Source organism: Chlorocebus sabaeus, chromosome 14 (assembly GCF_047675955.1).
Source record: "Chlorocebus sabaeus isolate Y175 chromosome 14, mChlSab1.0.hap1, whole genome shotgun sequence".
NCBI lineage: Eukaryota > Metazoa > Chordata > Mammalia > Primates > Cercopithecidae > Chlorocebus > Chlorocebus sabaeus.
Window position 1 is genome coordinate 27,554,419 of NC_132917.1, and position 21,092 is coordinate 27,575,510.

At 39.6% G+C, this 21,092-nt stretch overlaps 2 protein-coding genes across 9 annotated transcripts in view; one reads left to right on the top strand and one right to left on the bottom strand.

The window, feature by feature from the left end:
- RBKS (ribokinase) overlaps positions 1 to 17,566 on the bottom strand; it is a 108,693-nt gene extending 91,127 nt beyond the window's left edge. For all 3 annotated transcript variants that reach the window (XM_038006216.2, XM_073022887.1, XM_038006217.2), the window contains exon 1: positions 17,183 to 17,566. In XM_038006216.2, the coding sequence (XP_037862144.1) occupies positions 17,183 to 17,271 (89 nt within the window). In that variant the 5' untranslated portion in view covers positions 17,272 to 17,566. The remainder of the gene's footprint in view (positions 1 to 17,182) is intronic.
- Positions 17,567 to 17,595: 29 nt separating this feature from the next.
- The window catches only part of BABAM2 (BRISC and BRCA1 A complex member 2), a 452,593-nt gene continuing 449,096 nt past the window's right edge, over positions 17,596 to 21,092 (top strand). For 2 of the 6 annotated variants that reach the window (XR_012095242.1, XR_005243113.2), the window contains exon 1: positions 17,629 to 17,768. The gene's annotated coding sequence lies outside the window, so the exon portion shown is untranslated. Of the gene's footprint in view, positions 17,769 to 19,308; positions 19,375 to 21,092 lie in introns of all 6 variants that reach the window. The other 4 variants (XM_038006214.2, XM_007971088.3, XM_007971084.3 and 1 more) reach the window with 4 other exon arrangements.

Below are 21,092 nucleotides of genomic sequence, written 5' to 3' on the forward strand. Positions count from 1 at the left end.
GTCGGGTTCTGACTTAAAGCCTGCTACCAGATGCAGCTGTACAACTGAAGTACGTCAACTCACTTGCCACTATAAAGTTAAGCCTGCCACCAGATACAGCTTAACTGTCACTTGCCACTCACTGATAAGGTTTTGACATGAGTCTGCAAGCAGTTGACTTACTATGGTTTCTGTGCAGTCAAACCTCTCTGCTAATGTTAATCTGTATTTGCAGCTGCTCCTCAGTGCTCCACCTTAGATCATCAGGCATTAGATTCTCACCAGTGTACAACCTAGATCCCTTGTATGTATAGTTCACAATAGGGTTCACGCTCCTATGAGAATCTAATGCTACTGCTGATCTGATAGGAGGCGGAGCTCAGGAGGTAATGTGAGCAATGGGGAGTGGCTGTAAATACAGATGACGCTTTGCTCACTTGCCTGCCACTCACCTCCTGCTTTGCAGCCTGGTTCCTAACAGGCCACGGATCAGTACTGGTCTGTGGCCCAGGGTTTGGGGACCCCTGCTCTACAGCCTTAATGAGTTTGAAAAATAGTGTTCTAAAGAGCGGTTTATTGTAACATAACACATTTAAAATAAATTCAAATAAATCAGAACTCCCAACAAGTGTGACTGGATTACATTCTCTAGTAAAAAGAAAAAAGTATCGCAGTTATAAAAAAATTAATAAATCAAACAAGCCAACAAAAGGCTAAAATCCAGGTATGTGCTGTTTATGACACAATGAAGGGTGAAAAGAAAAAAAGACAGGACAAGATATACAAGGCAAATAGCAACTAAAATAAACCTGGATAGCTTTATCAATATTAGCCAAAAATTAAAAAATAAAAAAGCTTAGGGCAAAGACAGATAAAATATGGCAACTCGCTTTAATCAAAAGGTTACATTCATCAGCACCACAGGAAATGGGGAAAAACGGTTAAACTCGGCAGGAAAATGTAATAATTCAAGTCTAAATATAACCAATAAAATAGCTGTAAAATACATAAAACCAAAATAAACATAACAACAACAAGAAATTGTCAAATCCACCATCATGGTAGGTGCTATTAATACAATTCTCTAGGTAAGGGACACGTCAAGCAGACAGAAAGTCAGCCTAGCTTAATGAATGTATATAAAACACCACAGTTGAACACCCAACAAACAACAAACATGGTAAGAAGGAAGCAATTTGTGGTGGAAGCAGAAGCTTGAATGGATGCAGGGGTGTAAAGGAGACCAATAAGGGCAAAACACTGGCAAGGTTGGGAAGGAGTAGGTGCTATATTCGCAGAGAAAGCCTGCAAATAGAGAGAGGAGCGAGGGTATGGAGCACACATGGGGAGGACAGTGGGGCCAGGGTAATGATGGAGCACTGGGGTAAAAATTCAACAACAATCCATTTCCTAGGGATCTTCCCTGGTTCCTGCTCTTCCTGAGACCTGGCTGTTAAGCTAATTCTGGGTCCCCTTGCAAGCAAGTATCCATTCTTGAAGTAACTGAAATGATCCTTTGCTCATTACAACCCAAAGAACTAACCAGTTAAATAATGCAGTTTCCTGGCTGCAGCTGTCAGTAGGGTGAAAGTTCTGCTGGAACCAGGGTCCCCACACAGCCATTCTACATAGCTGCTATTCTTGGGCGACTGTGGCATGCCAGCATTCCTACCTTCCCTCCACAAATGTTTACTAACTACTTTGAGCAAGGTACCGTCATAGTTTGAAATAGCTTAAAAGAAACATTTTAGATAATATTCTATTTTCTTTATGGTCTTGTCAGAATACCAAAGAACTGCTTATGATTTTCATTGAGACAGCCTGAAGGACTTTAAAATCGAGTTTCTAAAAGATTTTTGGCAGAGTATTTGGTTGAAAACTTAGGTAACTAAAAATGTAGATCTGTGTTTCTCACTTCAAAATGAAGATTTCTAACTCAGAAAAAACCAATAGTGTTGCTATAACAGTGTATGAATTGTAACTTTTTAAACTGGTGGTAAAAATCCAGATGTAAAATATAATTTGTAAAGGGTACTTAAAAAACTGTTGCACAAATTACTTTCTGCAATGCTACAGAAGAATTGCATTTGAAGATATTTTTGACTATGGAAGACAAGCCAGTACCTAATATGTGATGTATTTGGGAAACAAACCAAAACAAACAAACAAACAAAAAACCAAAACACCCTGAAACAAAAAACCCCAAACCCAAAGCAAAAACAAAACTCTCAGCTTTTATTTAGAAAACACATCAACCATATACAAACAGAGATAATTTATAGCAGCCTTCTGCATGTATACAAGAAACACTCCAAGTCAAACTAGTCATATAAAAATCATAAAGAAGGTAAAGCAAGGCAGATGGAAATATTTTAAATGCTCATAAGAAGAATTTGAGGCCTCAAAAAAGTGTCTTCAATCAGTCGTCATAAGAGGAACCTTATACAATTCAAAGAAATCTTGTCCTTGAAGATAATATGACAAAAAGGTAGTTCATTACTGTGTAGAAAATACTAAAAAGTATTAAAATTGTATTCAATGAAGCACATCTTAATTTAGTATGAAAACTATGGAAGAAACTGGAATAATCTCAGATCGTTTTTGTGATACTCAATCCATTCTCAGCATATATTTGTTACAGTTACTACATTCCAGACTCTGTGTGAAGTTCTAGAGATATTCAGACCCTGTCCTCACTTAGCTTACAGTTTAGTTTTAACATTGTACAATCACTCTCAGAATGGAGGAAGATGCAGCCACCTAACTAGGAGGCAACTGTCCTGGGCGGAACTCACATAATTCACTGGACAGCATCATGTGATATAACGTGTCAAGAATGAAGACTCTGTATTACCACAGTGGAGAGACTGGATAACCAGATATGATGCCACTTAAACACTGATGTGTTTATCTGTGCCAATCATGATTCCCCTTGGTCAGGAATAACTCCAACCCCTTTCTCTTAAAGGTTAATTTCTCCAAATTGCTACAGTATTGTGTCACATTTGCTCTACTTCATAGTTCCTGCTTTTATCAGTAAGTCACTTTTTCTCTATCCCTGTGGCACATTAAAATTTGCGGGGAATTTAAAAAACAAAAATTGATGCCTAGATTTCCTCCCTGGAGAGTCTGGTTTAATGGATTCTAAATGGCAACCAGGGTTGAGAATCTCTCTCTTCCATATTTCCACAATATTTTATGCTAGCCAGAGTCTTAAAATTCTCCTTTCACTCTTACACTATTAGTTTCTTTGCTGCAGAACTCTTAACCAGCATCTTTACATTTTTTTTTTCTTTGAACTCTCTTGTTTAAAATCTTAAGGAGTGTTCAACAGAAAAATGGACAAAGGATCCGTGCCTGGCAACTCACAAAAGAAACACAAATAAATAACAAACATCTGGAAAACATTCGACATCTCCTTTTATAATCAAACATGAAAACATTTATCATCTCTCAACTAGTAATGTGTTCGTTTAAAATCCAGGAAGTAGGCCTTTCATACACTGTGAGTAGGAGTGTATTTCAGAAGAACTTTTATGAAGGCAAATTGCCAATATATTTCAAAAGTTTAAAAAATGTTATTTCCAGCCAGGTATGGTGTCTCACGTCTGTAATCACTGCACTTTGGGAGGCCAAGGTGGCCAGATACCTTGGGGTCAGGAGTTTGAGAGCAGCCTGGGCAACATGGTGAGACCTTTGTCTCAACCAAAAAAGAAATACAAAAAATTAGCTGGGCATGGTGGCATGCACCTGTAGTCCCAGCTACTCAGCAGGCTGAGGTGGGAGGATTGATTGAGCCTGGAAGGTCAAGGCTGCAGTGAGCTGCGATCGTGACACTGCATTCCGGCCTGGGTGACAGAACTAGACCTTGACTCAAAAGAAAACAAAACACAAACAAGAATGTTATTTCCTTTGACCTAGAAATTCCATCTCTAGGAATTTACCTAAGGAAACAGACATGAGTCCAAAAGATAAGCGTTCAAAGAAGTTCATCATGGCAAACAGAAACAACTTAAAAGTACTTATTTAGGGCACTGAATCAACAAATTTTTGTATATCTATGTAACAGAGTATTAAATGGCCACAAAAATGATGCTGCTGAGACTGAGGAGGGCAGAGAAGGTATGAGGTTTACCGAGCTCCTTGCCTGTACAGACACATTTTTCCTCTTGCACAAACATATACTTAGACATGACAGATATACATGCATACAGGGATGCAAAATTGCATAAGAGGACATAAAAGAGGGACTACAAATGGGAGACAAAACAAAAAAATAGTCTAAACTGAAATAGGAAAAGGGAGGCTTGGTGAGTAAGAAGAAGAATAGGGACTTTACAAAGAAAATGCAAGAAACTAAAAGGAAAAGCAGTGTTGCTGTTACGGAAAACAATATGGTGGGTCCTCCAAAAAATTAAACATAGAATTACCATATGATCCAGCAATCCCACTTTTGGGTATATATTCGAAAGAACTGAAAACAGGGGCTCAAACAGATATTTGTACACCCATGTTAATAGCAGCATTGTTCACAATAGCCCAAAGGCAGAAGCAACCCAAATGTCCACTGACAGATGAATAAACAAAATGTGTAATGTACATAAATGGAGTATTTTTCAGCCTTAAAAGGAAGAAAATTCTGAAATATGCTACAACATGGATACATTTTGAAAACATTATGCTAAGTGAAGTAAGCCAGTTACAAAGATTCTACCTATATGAGATACTTTGACTCCAATTATACATATGGTAAACTGTTCCACAGGTTACAGAGGCTCCGTGCATTTTTCCTCTATGCTTAAATTTAGATAATCTCTATTACTATGTCTTCAAGTTTACTTACCCTTTCTTGAGGATGTTATGCCAAGTGGAATAAGTAAGTCACATAAGGGCAAGGACTGCATGATTCCACTTATATAATGTACCTAAAGTAGTCAAATCCAGTAGAATAGTAGTTGCCAGGGGCTGAGGGGAGGAGGAGATAGGGAGCTATTGTTTAATAAGGACATCATTTCCGTTTAGGAATATGAAAAAAGTTTTGGAGATGATTAGTGGTGATGTTTGTAAAAAAAGTGGATGTACTTAATGCTAATGAATTGTAAATTTAAAATGGTAAATGTTATGCATATATAATAAAAATGGCAGGTCTGAAAAAAATTCTAAAGGACAATAATACTAAGTACTCTGATACTGATAATTGCAATATTAGCTTTGTTTTCTTTTTCAAGGAAATTGGTCCTTACTAGCACTTCTGAACACTTTGTCTCCTGCAAATCCAGTACATGTCAAACTTCTGAAATGCTACTCAAAACTTCACAGTAACACAATGTGTTAGTATTTGAGAGCCAAAAGATAAAAACTTTAATCCTGGCTCTAATCCTAATTAGGTATTAGCTGGGAGAAAATCAGTTAATTCTTTCTAGACTTGTGCTCCCTATATTTAAAATGAACAGGGTGGTCATTTCAACACAAAAATGAACTCAAGTTTCTTTGCTACTCAGATATTCTCTAGTTCCACAGTACCTAAGTTCCCCGACAACAATTTACACATTATAAATATCTTTGTTACATGGGTGGTTGAGCTTTGCGTAGTTTTTTTTTTTCCTTAAGAATGTTGTACTGGTATATGGAAGATTCTATTTCGTATTTTAACATTCTATTTTATGTTTATATCTTCTGTCATTTCATTGCCTCCATTTAATATTTGCAAACTTTTTGAGCTAAATTTGTTATCAGCATCTCCATTACAATTATGAAAGAATACCTGTATTTTTTTCTTAAATCTCAAAACCAAATTAGGACTTTTTTCCCCTAGAGAGAATCTGACTATCTCTTAATTATTTGATAACATTTATTTTGATTTTTAAGGAATATAACTGCCCCCCCCATAAAAGTAGTAAGCATGGAATACTTTTGTTCTATCAGATGGGATTCTTTCCAAGGATCTACCTTCTAGGTCTTGTCAATGTGGGAGAGTAAAGTTTCAACATTAGTGTTTTCTTACAAAAGATCAGAGAGCGAATGCTTGATTCACGCCCACTTTACTAAACAGTTGTTTCCAACGATTTTAGCCCCTAAATATTTCTTCTTTTCTTTTCTTTTTTTTTTTTTTGAGACGGAGTCTCGCTCTATTGCCCAGGTTGGAGTGCAGTGGCATGATCTTGGCTCACTGCAAGCTCCGCCTCCCGGGTTCATGCCATTCTCCTGCCTCAGCCTCCTGAGTAGCTGGGACTACAAGTGCCTGCCACCACACCTGGCTAATTTTTTGTATTTTTAGTAGAGACGGGGTTTCACCATGTTAGCCAGGATGGTCTTGATCTCCTGACCTCGTGATCCGCCTGCCTCAGCCTCCCAAAGTGCTGGGATTACAGGTGTGAGCCACCACGCCCAGCGCCCCTAAATATATCTTTAGGCTTTTTCCTCTTTTTGATTCCCAGCACTACTGTCCTAGTTCGCACCATCATCAACATTTGTGAGTACTATTGCTTTACCTTTCAAATGGGTCTTCCTGTCTTCAAGAAGAATGCCTTTGATGCCTTCAAAACATTGGCTTCTTTTAAATCTGACTTTAGCACTAAGTGAACTATGTGAAATATAAATCTGGCTGTCATTCTTATACTTTGAGCCCTTCACTGGTTTCCAGGGCCTGCAGAATAAAACCAAAGCACCTCAGCATGGCTGATTAGGCCTTTCATCACCACTGTATATCTTGATGTTCTAAGATCCAAGGGTTGCTGCCTCAGCATGTACCATGCAAGCACCTCCATGAATTTGCTTCTGGGTGTAACCACAGGTGGTGGAATGTCTTCCTTCCCCTTTTTTCTGGGTTAGCACCTGCTTATTTTTAAAAATTTGGCTCAGGGGGCATCTCTTCCAGGAAGTTTTCCCTGTTCTCTCGCATAACCTGCAGGCACTTACCACGTCATACTATAATAATCTCTTTTTGTGTCTGCCTTCTTCTTTGGACTCTAAATTCCCTAAGAGCAGTGCTATGGTTCAAATGTTTGTACCCTCCTAAACTCATGTTGAAATTTAATTGCCAATGAAATGGCACTGGCAGGTGAGACTTTTAAGTGGAGTTTAGGTCATGAGAGCTCTGTCCTCATGAATGGATTAATGCCATTATCATGGGAGTGAGTTTGTTATCAAGGGAGTGAGTTCCTAACAAAAGGACAAGTTTAACCTCTTTTTACTTCTCTCTCTTCCTCCCCACCCGCTTTATTCTTCTACCATGGAATGGCACAGTGATTTCACCAGATGACCTTGATCTTGGACTCTCCATCCTGGAGAGAACCATGAACCAATACATTTCTGTTCATTATATTTAATGAACAGAACTTAAAGGGGTTATTACCACTGACCCCACGGAAATACAAATAACCATCAGAGAATATTATAAATCCCTCTATGCACACAAACTAGAAAGTTTAGAAGAAATGGATAAATTCCTGGACACATACACTCTCCCAAGACAGAACCAGGAAGAAACTGAATCCTTGAACAGACCAACAATGAGCTCCGAAATTGAATCAGTAATAAATAGCCTACCAACTAAAAAATAGGCCAGAAGCAGACGAATTCACAGCTGAATTCTGTCAGATGTACAAAGAAAAGCTAGTACCATTCCTACTGAAACTATTCCAAAAAACTGAGGGGGAGGGACTCCTCCCTAACTCATTCTATGAGGCCAGCATCATCCTGATACCAAAACCTGGTACAAGAAAAAAAGAAAATTGAATCCAGCAGCACATCAAAAAGCTAATCCACCATGATCAAGTAGGCTTTTCCCTGGGATGCAAGGTTGGTTCGACATATGCAAATTAATAACTGTGATTCATCACACAAACAGAACTAAAGACAAAAACCACATGATTATCTCAATAGTTGTAGAAAAGGCTTTCCATAAAATGAACACCCCTTTGTGTTAAAAACTCTCAATAAACTAGGCATTGAAGGACCATATCTCAAAATAATAAGAACCATCTATGACAAACCCACAGCCAACATCATACTGAATGGGAAAAAGCTGGAAGCATTTCCCTTGAAAACCAGCACAAGATAAGGATGCCTCCTCTCGCCACTCCTATTCAACATAGTAGTGGAAGTCCTTGCCAGAGTAACCAGGCAAGAGAAAGAAATAAAAGGCATTCAAGTAGGAAGACAGAAGTCAAACTATCCCTGTTTGCAGACGACATGATTCTATACCTAGGAAACCCCATCATCTTGGCTCAAAAGCTCCTTAAGTTGTTAAACAACTTCAGCAAAGTCTCAGGATATAAAATCAACACACAAAAAATCACTAGCATCCCGATACACTAACAGTCAAGCCAAAAGCCAAATTAAGGATGCAATCCCATCCACAATTACCACATACAAAAAATAGAATGCCTAGAAATACAGCTATCCAGGGAGATGAGAAATCTCTACAATGAGAACTACAAAACCCTGATTGAAGAAATCAGGGATGACAAAAACAAATAGAAAAAACATTCCATGCTCATGGACAGGAAGAATCAATATCATTAAAATGGCCATACTGCCCAAAGCAATTTACAGATTCAATACTATTCTTATTAAGCTACCATGACATTCATCACAAAACTAGAAAAAAGAATTTTAAAATTCAAACGGGGCTGCACATGATGGCTCACACCTGTAATCCCAGCACTTTGGGAGGCTGAGGTGGGTGGGATGCTTCAGCTCAGGAGTTCGAGACCATCCTGAGCAACATGGCAAAACCCCATCTTTGGAAAAAAAAAATACAGAAATTAGCTGGGCATGGCGGTGTGTGCCTATGGTTCCAGCTACTCGGGAGGTTAAGGTGGGGGGATTGCTGGAGCCTGGAAGTTGAGGCCGCAGTAAGCCATGATCACACTGCTGCGCTCCAGCCTGGGTGAAAGAGCAAGATTCTGTCTCAAGAAAAATAAGGCCAGGCGCAGTGGCTCACCTCTGTAATCCCAGCACGTTGGGAGGTCGAGGCTGGCAGATCACCTGAGTTCAGGAGTTTGAGACCAGACTGGTCAACATGGCGAAACCCCGTCTCTACTAAAAATACAAAAATTAGCCAGTTGTGGTGGTGCGGGCCTGTGGTCCCAGCTATTCAGGAGGCTGAGGCAGGAGAATCGCTTGAATCTGGGAGGTGGAGGTTGCAGTGAGCCAAGACTGCGCTACTACACTCCAGCCTGGGCGACAGAGTAAGACTCTGTCTTAAAAAAAAAAAAAAAGAAAGAAAAAATAAAATAAAATAAAATAAAATAAAATAAAATAAAATAAAAATTCACACGGAACCAAAAAGAACCTGAATAGCCAAGGCAATCCTAAGGAAAAAGAACAAAGCTGGAGGCATCACACTATCTGACTTCAAACTATACTTCAGGGCTATAGTAGCCAAAACAGCATGGTACTGGTACAAAAACAGACACATAGACCAATGGAACAGAACAAAAAGTCCCAAAAATAAGGCCACATACCTACAACCATCTGATCTTTGACAAAATGGACAAAAACAATCAATGGAGCAAGGACTCCCTATTCAATAAATGCTGCTGGAATAACTGTCTAGCCATGTGCAGAAGACCAAAACTGGACCCCTTTCTTACACCATATACAAAAATCAACTCGAGATGAATTAAAGATTAATGTAAAACCTGAAACCATAAAAACCCTGGAAGACAACCTAGGTAATACCATTCTGGACATACTACACAGCTATTAAAAAGAACAAGATCATGTACTTTGCCAGAACATGGATGGAGCTGGAGGCCATTATCCTTAGCACACAAACGTAGGAATAGAAAGCTAAATACTGCATGTTCTTATAAGTGGGAGCTAAACGATGAGAACACCTGGACACACAGATGTGAAGAATACACACTGGGGTCTACCTGAGGGTGGAGGGTGAAAGGAGGGAAGAGGATCAGGAAAAAGAACTAATGAGAACTAGGCTTAATACCTGGGTGACAAAAAAAAAATAATAATACCTGGGTACCACAAACCCACATGACGAATTCACCTATATAATAAACCTGCACATGTACCCGTGAACTTTAAAAAAAATAAATTACCCAGTCTTAGGTATTCTGTTATGGCAGCACAAAAGGGACAAAGACAAGCAGTAACAGTGTTTTCCGAACTGCAGTATTCTTAGTGTTTAGCACACTACAAGTATTTCAATATTATAAACAAGTCATCAAAATACTAGAGCAAAACTCATCACAAAGTCCACCTTACTTTGTTCTCCTTGGAATACAGACATGAAAAGCCTAAGGCACAGAGAGCTGGCAAAGGAATGGATTGCTAAAGGAACTGCTTTGTAATAGTACACAGTAGGTGCTTTCTTTGTCATATGCTTTTTTTTTTTAAGAGACAGAGTCTCCTCACCCTGTTACCTAGGCTGGTCTTAAACCCCTGGGTTCAAACAGTCCTCCCACCTCTGCTTCCCAAAGTGCTGGGATTACAGGCATGAGCCACTGCGCCCAACCATAATTTTTAATGTATATTTTCATTAAAAGGACATAGTAAATTTCCCACGAATGGGAATGGACAAAAACAATCAATGGAGAAAGGACTCCCTATTCAATAAATGGTGCTGGAATAACTGTCTAGCCACGTGCAGAGACCAAAACTGGACCCCTTTCTCACAACAAATACAAAAATCAACTCAAGATGAATTAAAGATGAATGAAACCTGAAACCATAAAAACCCTGGAAGACAACCTAGGCAATACCATTCTGGACATAGGACAGGCAAAAATTTCATGGCAAAAATGCCAAAAGCAATTGCAACAAAAGCAAAAATTGACAAATGAGATCTAATTAAATTAAACTTTTGATATTAGGCAATACAGCTGATAGAACTATGTTCAACAAAATACTAATTTAATAAATGATTGGTAACTTATAAGCAACTTTTCAGATCAATTTAAGAAGCAGAAAGAATAATGAAGGATGATATTATATTCCTCCAATACTGGGAAAGCATGATACTTTTTGGATTAATATTCCTTTTTTAGTTTCTGAAAATGTGACTGTAAAAGAGATTTCTCTGTTTTAAATACGACCAGCCAAGAGGCTTCTTGACTCTCTAACCTGTGTCCCAGTTAGAAAGCACTGTATTATGTCAAACAAATATAAACTTCGATAGGTACAGTATAACTCTTTTTTATTTTGTATGTTTAACAGGGTCTCAGTCTGTTGCCCAGGCTGGAGTACAGTGTGCAATCAAGACTCACTGCAGCCTCAACCTCTGGGTCTCCAGTGATCCTCCCACCTCAGCCCCCCAGGAGCTGGGACCACAGGCTCACACCACTACGCCCAGCTAATTTATGTATTTTTTGCAGAGATGGGTTTTTGCCATGTTGCCCAGGCTGGTCTTAACTCCTGAGCTCAAGGAATCCACCCGCCTCAGCTTCCCAAAGTGCTGGGATTATAGGCTTGAGCCACCACTGTGCCTGGCCATAACTTTTTTTTTAAGTAATCTAGGTCTAATGCTTCATCCACTTTGGATCTAAAAGTTTCTAAATTCACTTATTCCACTATTCAATTAAACCTTTTGAAAATTAGGCACTTATTTCCTGATTTGGCAGGATTAAATTTAGACGCTTGGGTGAATACGAGTCTTATCTCTCAAGCCATCACTTTTAATTGGCAGCATGTAAAAAGATAACACAGTTTTAGTTGACATCAGAGTCTATTGCCATGGAAATATAAACATAGGTTTGTATTAAGCTTGTCTCAAAGCAAGTTTTAGGACTGTAGAGAGACTGGAAGAGAGACAGGAAGTCAATTTTATTAAAAATTTATCCTCTAAATGTTGTAGTGCCCTAGGAGATCAGACCCTCAGTGATCTCATCCAGCCTCATGGCTTTAAATACCATCTATATACTGATGACTCTGAAATTTATAACTCCGGGTTGGACCTCTCCTTGGAACTCCAAACTTTTGTATCTGTCTTCCTGACCTCTTCAGTTGGATGTCTAGTAGGTACCTCAACGCTCCCATGTCCACTCTGTGCCCCTGATACAGCCCTCTCCCACCCAACTTTCTCTGCACACAATCTTCTGCATTTTAGTAGAGGTCAATTTCCTCTTCCAGTTGCAGAGGCTGTAGCACTTAAGAGTAATCCTTGACAGATCTCTTACTCTGCAGCATATCCTGTCAACTCTACTCCAAAAATATAATCAAAAGATGCTTTCTCTCCACTTGCACTGCTTTCCAGCTACCATCATTTCTTCCCTAGACTGTTGGGAGTGACTCTCAATTTGTCTCCCTGCTTCTGTATTTGCCTTCCTTCATGCTATTTATTCTCACATAGCCCTTAGAGAGATCCTATTAAAATCAAAATAAGATTATGCCACTCCTCTGCTCAAATCCTCCACTAGCTTTTCATCTCATGCAGAGTATGACTCAATGTTCTTTAATCACTGATTGCTCTCTCCTGACTCCTTTTTTCTTCTTCAGCCACACTGGACTCCATGTTCTTCACTGAACAGGGCCTTCGAGTATGCTATCCCCTCTGCCTGGAAGGCTCTTCCCTCACATTATGACTTGTTTTCCTTCCTCCTTTAGGTCTTTACTCTAAATGACCTTTTCAGTGAGGCTTTCTGAAGCCGGTAATCTAAAGTTCCTATTCCCATCCCTCTTTACATGTTTAACTTTTCTCCTTAGCTTTTATCTAACATACTATGTATTTATCTTATTTCTACTGATATTGTCTTACTAGAATGTAAACTTCATGAGGCAGGGATTTTTGTCTGTGTTTTCACTGCTGTATCCTCTGCACATCGGGAAGTGCCTGGCACACACTATAAATTCAATAAGTATTCCTCAAATGAATAATTGAAAAAATGGGTGATACAGGTCATAAAAAAATAAGGATTACTAATGAAAGCATGATTAACAAAGGCCTATGAGCCTAATGTCTAAAAATGTTCACACTTTTTTTTTTTGTGGGGAAATCTGTCTTTGGAAAATCTTTGACTTTATATCCCATAAGACCAGGGTTCATTTCTTGTATCTTTGTAGTGTGTAACTTTAGAGATGAGTGTTCAAGAAGGAAGAGGATAATGAGAAAAATATAAGTGAATATTAAATAATTTCAATTGTTTGTCATGCTGTATGAGCTAATGATTTTTAAAAATTATTACTACACAGGACTTATTACTCATAGCTGACTGAAATTAGAAATGAAAAAAACAGTTATTCATTGATTGAATTAGCAGTGTCTGGCATACAGTAATGTAATATATACAGTAAGTTGGGCTTGGATGCCATCCAAAAGGGCTTAGTTATTGAAGCAGTTTTATTTCTGAAGTGATACTAAAGAATAGGCATGGGTGTCCAGGTTAGTTACAGTTAAATTTAGGAATAAGGCACAGTAATAAAGATACTATCTTTAGACTTGAAAATTATAAATCCTTAGTTGTTATTCCTTATCAGTTTATAAAGTTAACAATGAATGTATAGACTACAAGCTATCAAATGTACTGTAGATGAAAAGGGCAATAAACACTAGTCAGAGTTAGAGGTAGAATGATATAATGGAAAGATAAGAATTGGGGCCAGGCACGGTGGCTCACGCCTGTAACCACTGCACTTTGGTAGGCCAAGTAGGAGGATAGCTTGAGCCCAGGAGTTTAAGACCAGCCTGGGCAATACAGCGAGAACCCATTTTTTTTTTTTTTTTTAAAAATAGAAAATATGTATTTAAAAAAATAAAAAAGAAAGGTAAGGATTGGGAAACCTGGGTAGCAGCCTTTACTATGCCACTCACTGGCTGTGTGATTTGGAGTAAGTTATTGAAGCTTTCTTCCTTATCTCACCTGTAAAATGTGAGGATAGAATGATAGGCTTCAAAGAGTCTCTGAGAACTCAGTATTGTAGGATTTTTTACTTCAAGCTTAACCACTGTGGTAGCAAAAATAACATATTCTCTGCTCCCCTATCGCAAAGGATGTCCACATCCAAATCCCCAGAATTTGTGAATATGTTGTTACATGGCAAGGGGAAATTAAGGTTCCTAATAAGCCACCATAAAATAAAGAGATTATCCTGAATTATCTGGTTGGGCCTAACGTAATCACAAGCATTCTTATAATGTAGAAGAGGGAGCCAGAAGACTGGGGGTCAGAGTGATGTGATGTGAGAAAGACCTGAACAACCATTGCTGGCTTTGAAGATGGAGGAAGTGGCCACGATGAACCAAGGACGTGGGCAGTCTCTGGAAGGTGGAAAAGGAAAGAAAACAGAGCCTCCTCTAGAGTCTCCAGAATGGAGCCCAGCCCTGCTGTACCTTGATTTTAGCCCAGTGAGACCTGTATTAGACTTCTGACCTCCAGAACTGTAAAAAAAATAAACTTGCGTTACTTAATTATTAAGTTTGGTAATTTGTTACAGCAGCAGTAGATAACTAATATAATCATGATACTAACTGTAACCAGAAAAGTTGCACCCAAGTTTATCACCGATGCAGGGTTTTAAATGAAAATCCTATACTCTGATTTCTGTGAAGATCTTCAGAGTCATAAGTAATGAGAGACCATGAAAAGTTTGTTGAAAAGCTGTGGGAATTAGTAGAGAGGGTCTATACGGGAATAAAATTTTTACTAATGATTTTACTAATGATTTTTTACTAACGATTTTACCAATCATTAGTTAAAATTTTTACTAATGATTTTACTAATCATTAGTGAATCATTAGTAAAAATTTTAACTAATGATTTTACTATTAGTAAAATTTGTACTAATGATTCATGTGAAGAAAAGAAACTTGGATATTTTATGAAGGAAAGAATATGGGAAAGAGGAGAAATTCTTCTTTGGGCTTCAGTTTATTTATCTAAAAACTGAAGGACTAGAATAAACAATTTCCAGATTTTTCTAGCTCTGAAATAAGATTTTAAACCCTGATGGATGGATGCTAAAATGGGCCTTTGACACCACTCCCCTACCCCACCCCACAAAGTACTATAGTTATTTTTAGTATCCGATGGTCAAGCTTCACAGAAAGTTCTTAGTTTGGTAACAAGGAAATGGCTCTGAATTTTAACCCTGACACTTTTATTCAGGTAGTATGTATGAGAAAACTTAATTTTCTTTTCTTTTTCTTTTTTGTTTTGAGATGGAGTTTTGCTCTTGTCGCCCAAGCTGGAGTGCAATGGCGCAATCTCGGCTCACTGCTACCTCCACCTCCCAGGTTCAAGCAATTCTCCTGCCTCAGCCTCCTGAGTAGCTGGGATCACAGGCGCCAGCTACCACGCCCAGCTAATTTTTATATTTTTAGTAGAGATGGGGTTTCACCATGTTGGCTGGGCTGGTCTCAAACTCCTGACCTCAGGTGATCTGCCCACCTTGGCCTCCCAAAGTGCTGGGATCACAGGTGTGAGCCACTGCACCTGGCCCACTTTAGTTTTCTTACTCTTCTGCCACTTCACATACAAAATCACGGTAAACATTTAGCTAGGTGGATTTCGCATGGGATGATCATTTTAGATGAAGGTTTACTGAAGATTTATTCTTTATGTAACTAAACTTTATGAATTTTTGATGAAACTTTTTCTAAAGTGAAATACATGTTCTATTTTTATATAAAATTTAACAAGTACCATATAACCTTTTATTGAAAAGAGTCATCACCAGTAAAAGCAATTGCTATATTGTGTTGTAAACACAGTGATGTTCTTTCTACACAGGTGTCTGTAATCTATGGCCTGCAGGATGTTCTTGTAAGGCTTGGGAGGTAAGAATGGTTTTTACATTTAAAAAATGTTGTTAAAAAAATGTGACCTAGACCATACATGGCTTGCGAAGTCTAAAATATTTACTATCTGGCCCTTTACAGAAAAGTTTACTGACTCTTGCTCTAGAAAAAGATGTATAGGCCTCTTCAACAAATGTCTCCAACTAGATTCAATTTTATGCTCTGTCACCAAAGGAAAGTATTTTTATCTTGGCACAGTGTCTGACAAAATAGTTCTAATATTTGTGGAAAAATAAAGGTCATTGATATTTAAAATTCTTTTGTTGCTTCTTCTTGTTACATAGTCTCCTACTCACCCTCAAGTTTTCATCAGTCACTATAATTGCCTCTAGCAGTCTCTCCTCTCTACTCCCACCTTTGTAATCTCAGTGGAAATTTGGCGACACAGCTTATAAATATTTTAAGGTAAGGTTAAATTGGTTACATGAAGACCCTAGACTTTTTGAGTAGAATACAGGTGGTTTGGTGCAGCAATTTGGTGACTTATTTTGATTGCCCCAAGGCTTTTTTGTTTAGTTCCACGTTCTCTAATACCCTTTGGAAAAGCAACATTTCAGGACAGATGAGGTGTTACTGTAGTATACCTGATCATTTTTATAACATAAAAGTAGCATTACATCTGAAAAGATACTCATCAAAAGACTGAACTGCAGTAATTGGAGTGGTAGGATTTTCTTGGAATATCTGAATTTATTACTACTTTTACAATGAACATACATTATTTTTATAATCAGAAAAGCTACCTTAATTTTAAAAAAAGATAAATCAGAAGGATCTGTCTACTCAGTCTTACTGACCTAACTCAACAATTTTCATTTGCCATATTTTCTATCATAATTTGATCATAGTTTTCAGTGGTTGTAAATACTGTGTTTATGTTTTTATTTTGATTCATACCTGGCTTGCTGAAAAATACGCTGTAAATATAAAATACCGCAGTAATGCCGACAATCAACATGGGGAAAGCTGACAGACTTTTTTTACTTCTGCTCGACTCATTATTTTATACAATAAGCTCAGACGAATAATATCCAAACTGGATAATGTTACGCTTGACAAAACACTTTACTTCATTTAGTCCTCACAACAACCCTGTGAGGTAGGCACATTCTCGGAGGTAAAATGACGTAGGCAAAGTTCCCTGGCTCGTTTGGGGAAAGGCTCAGCAGCTGGGCCAAGAAAGGTCTTTGGGGAGCGCTTTTAGTACTATTAGAGCTTTCACTAAGCCCTGGCCTCTTATGTCCCCTCCCCTGAGATTTACCTTTACAGACTCAAATTCTTTCATGCCGGGAAGGCAGGCTGAGGGCTGCGAAAACCTGCAGCTCATATCCAAAGCTAGCACGGTCTATCCCTGGAGACCCAGCGCCCAAGAGCTCCGCCGGGCGCACAGCGCACGGCACACCTCCTCCCCCAAGCCGCAGACTCAGTAACTCGCCCCGGACTAACCTGACCAGGTCGGTCATGCAGGAGCCCACCACTACCACCGCCGCCACCTCCTCCTGCCACTGCCTCCAGGGTTCCCCAGACGCCGCCATCGCTCAAAGGTGCTGCTGTCCAACCTGGACGCTGACCTCTGCCCTTTGCCTAACCCTGTAACCACAGACGCCGCTCCTGCCTTCCCTAACGACGCGGGCCTTTCAGACGCCTACGCGGGTCGCCCACCTGACTGCCCGAAATCACCCCGCCCACCAAGTGTCCCCTCTTCTTCCTGGAATAGTCTCCGTGCACAGCCTCACGTAACAGGGCCCTCCTGATATGGCAAGACTCCGCGCTCCTCGCCACTCACGGGGCAGGCACTGAGGAAGGAACTGTCAGGCACCGCGGGGACGCCTTTCCGAGCGCCCGGTTCCGCGCGGCGCGGGGGCGCGCACGCCGCCCAGCTCTGGGGCCGCAGAGGGGGCGGGGCGGGACGTCCGGGGAGTGCGCACGCATCCGGCCCGCGGCGCGCGCGCAGGTCGGTGCGTCGGTCGGGGGCGCGCTCGGGTACCTGTACCCCACGTAGTCGCCGGTTACCGATCGGACTAAGTTCCAGGTACCTGGACTGGGGCTGGTGCGGGGAGGTTGGATCCCGAGTCGCACAGGTGGCGTGGAGAACTGTGGTTTAAATATGGCCAGGGGACTCGCCTCTTCCTATGGGGAAGGCCCCCGTTCCAAAGATGCCCTTTTCATCCCCATCACGCTGATCCCCTCAAGAACGAGCCCCCAAGGCCAGATGCGTCTCTTTCTCCATATATGGCCCATCCCCTGGTCCCTGTAAACCCCGAGTATCAGTTCCTTGTTGCCTGATGAGGGGAACCATACAGTTTGGGAGAGGGGAGAGTGTCCCTTTTAAGACGTCCCCTAGAGTGGGGTGGTCATTCTTCGGGTCTGAGCTAGCTTGTTTTTCTCGAATGTTGCCCCTTGGGGGAAATTGCTTCCCCAGTGTAACTTCCCTCGTGCGCTGTATGACGTCGACGTGACGCAGCAGGATGCCACCCCTTTCCGTTCCATGACGTCAGCAGGGCACATGTTTCCGTGTTTGTCATCTAATTTTAATTGCAAGAACCTGGATGGTGCTTTAGACGTCTTTGTAATCCCCAGGCCTCTCATCAAAGGACCTTTTGTAACTTTATTTTGGGGTAGCAGACCCTTGGAAAAATTGTAATTTTGCATTTTCCTTTTGCAATACGTCAAAATCAGGAAATACAAATTACAGGAGAAGCGTTCAGGGGACTCTGACCACCATAAATATTTGTGTATCTGGGGTGTATTATAGTGCTTCCATGCGTAAGAGTTACTACTGGTGGTGACTCCCTGTCCATGTACCCGGTTCACTGCACCAAAGGACCAGTGTTTTTGGCTAAGTGACCTCTGATTTTGGAGTCATTGTATTCCAGCCCCCCCCCCCTTTTTTTTTAAAGAGAAGTCACACCTCCTTGTGGTTGAAATAGATTTTAAAACTGCGTGAAACCTTGCACTGTCAAAAGATAGTATTATGGCTGCCCTAGAAATAAAGAGAATTGATTCCCTAAGGTGTCATTCTAAAGTCACGACCGTTGCTGAATTAGGATGTATTGGTGTCACTTTTAGTATGGTTTGGCTTCTAGAGCAAGGTTGTTCCCTTTAACATTTTTCTAGTGAATCACTCAGAACAGGTTCAGCAGTAGCCCAGCAATAGTCCAGTTTGTTTTTAGTGGTAAAGCAATCATTTGTTTAAATTTGTTACTTTTTGTCTGTTCACATTTTATAAGATATACGCTTTAAAAAATCACCTTGATGCTTTTCTCTTTGGTGATCGAAGTTATCAATGTTTATTTGAGAGGAAGATGGGTATAGTGGACTTGAAGAAGCCAGATTCGAATTCTGATGCTCCAACTTCCAACATTCAACAAGTTACTCTATTTTGTTGAGCTTTAATTTTCTATTTGTCAAGTTTCTTTAGCTTCCATTTGTCAAATGGGAACAATTATTGTTCTCAGGGAACAGAGTTGGGGGGAAGTAAATGAAATTACAGATAGAGGTGAGTAATATAATGCCTGATAGCGGGTAGATAGATGTCTAGAATGTGTTGGTTCTGTTTCCTTCTTTTGTAGAAACAAGAGATAAAGTAATAATAGGTACTGTGGGAAGAAACACAGAAGAACAATTTTGTAATATAGGTGAGACCCTTTTGCTTTTTTATAACATGGGTATATTTGTACTTAGCATATGACTTTGATAAGCATCCCTTCAAGAATTGTGTCATAGACATGAAGGTGGAAATGTTGGCGAATGGAAAAAGATAGGCTTCAAAATTATGATGTGGATTAGTATACTGTTCAGAATCAAATGATAATAATTACCCATATTATCTGCAAAATGGGAATTAAAATTCTTTACTACCTCAGGCTTGTGAAGATCAACTGCAGTAGTATATGTGGACGCTCCTTATAAGTGATAAAACATTTTAAAAAGTACATGATTTTTATGATTGGTAGTACAGTGTTAGATGTTTAGTCTTACTTTGAAATGAGAGAATAGTCGGGGGGGAGGTCATCTGTTAAGTGGTCAGAAGAAGAGCTTGTTTTATATTTACAAAAAGAATGATTTTGGAACTGAAGTATAAGTATAAAGGTGTTATAAGTATCTTGAAGATAATTCTGGGTGTCATCACTATATAGGGTCAAAGTGTTATTTTTTGAGCTATCAAATTAGCAAATAAATTTATTATTTACTATCTGAAATAATACATTGAAACAAGTTCTACTTTTCAACATTTATTTTAGCAAGGACTTGTAAGTTTTCATGTGGTATAATGTATGAAAACTAGAACCAGAACATCATTTACTGGTAACTTGCTGGAAATTAATTTTCTTTTGATGTGGCATTATTCTTTAAAATTGAGGAAGGAAACGATCATTTGAATTGACTTATTCCTCTGAAGGAAGAGGCTTTCATTTAGAAATCTATTAAGAAGAATTCGTGTACTCTCTCCCCCAGCCCCGTGAGTTTCCAGATAATTTAGATATGATGTATTGGTTCTACTTTTGTGGTTTTAAGTGTAAGGACTTAGTGCCTTAAAGTCAAATACCTTAAGATCCATGTTAGTCTGTGTTGCTTGATAGCTGCATAGGTGATGTTTTCATAATTTAATTGTCAAGTAGATTTTTGCTATATCTATCCCTTGGATTTTGTTATATGTATTCCCCTACCAAATTTTTTTGGGGGGGCACATTATCTTTTCTCCATACAGAAATATTTCTCTAACTTTTGTCCCCTTACTCATTTATTTATTAAAAAATGTTTATTGAGTGTTTAGCATGTGCCAGGTATTTCTGTTAAACCTTGGGGATTCAAAATGTAGTCCCTGCAGGGAAGAGATCACATAAACAGGTAGTTTTACTACATTGTGGACGGAAAGATTATTAAGAAAGGTATATCAGCAGTGGGCCGGGCGCAGTGGCTCATGCCTGTAATCCCAGCACTTTGGGAGGCCGAGGCGGGTGGATCATGAGGTCAAGAGATCGAGACCATCCTGGCCAACATGGTGAAACCCCGTCTCTACTAAAAATACAAAAATTAGCTGGGCCTGGTGGCGCATGCCTGTAGTCCCAGCTACTCAGGAGGCTGAGGCAGGAGAATCACTTGAACCTGGGAGGTGGAGGTTGCAGTGAGCCGAGATTGTGCTGTTGCAGTCCAGCCTGGCAACCGAGTGAGATTCCGTCTCCAAAAAAAAAAAAAAAAAAAAAAGTATATCAGCAGTAAATAATTTCTAGTAAGGAATAGTTGCAAGCAGGTTAGCCTGTTGTAGGGTTTTATATGGTATTATCCATCAAGTTTTTACTCCTTGTGGGGACACAGAGGGAGAGATTGCTAACTCAGTGATGTCTGTGTTTTT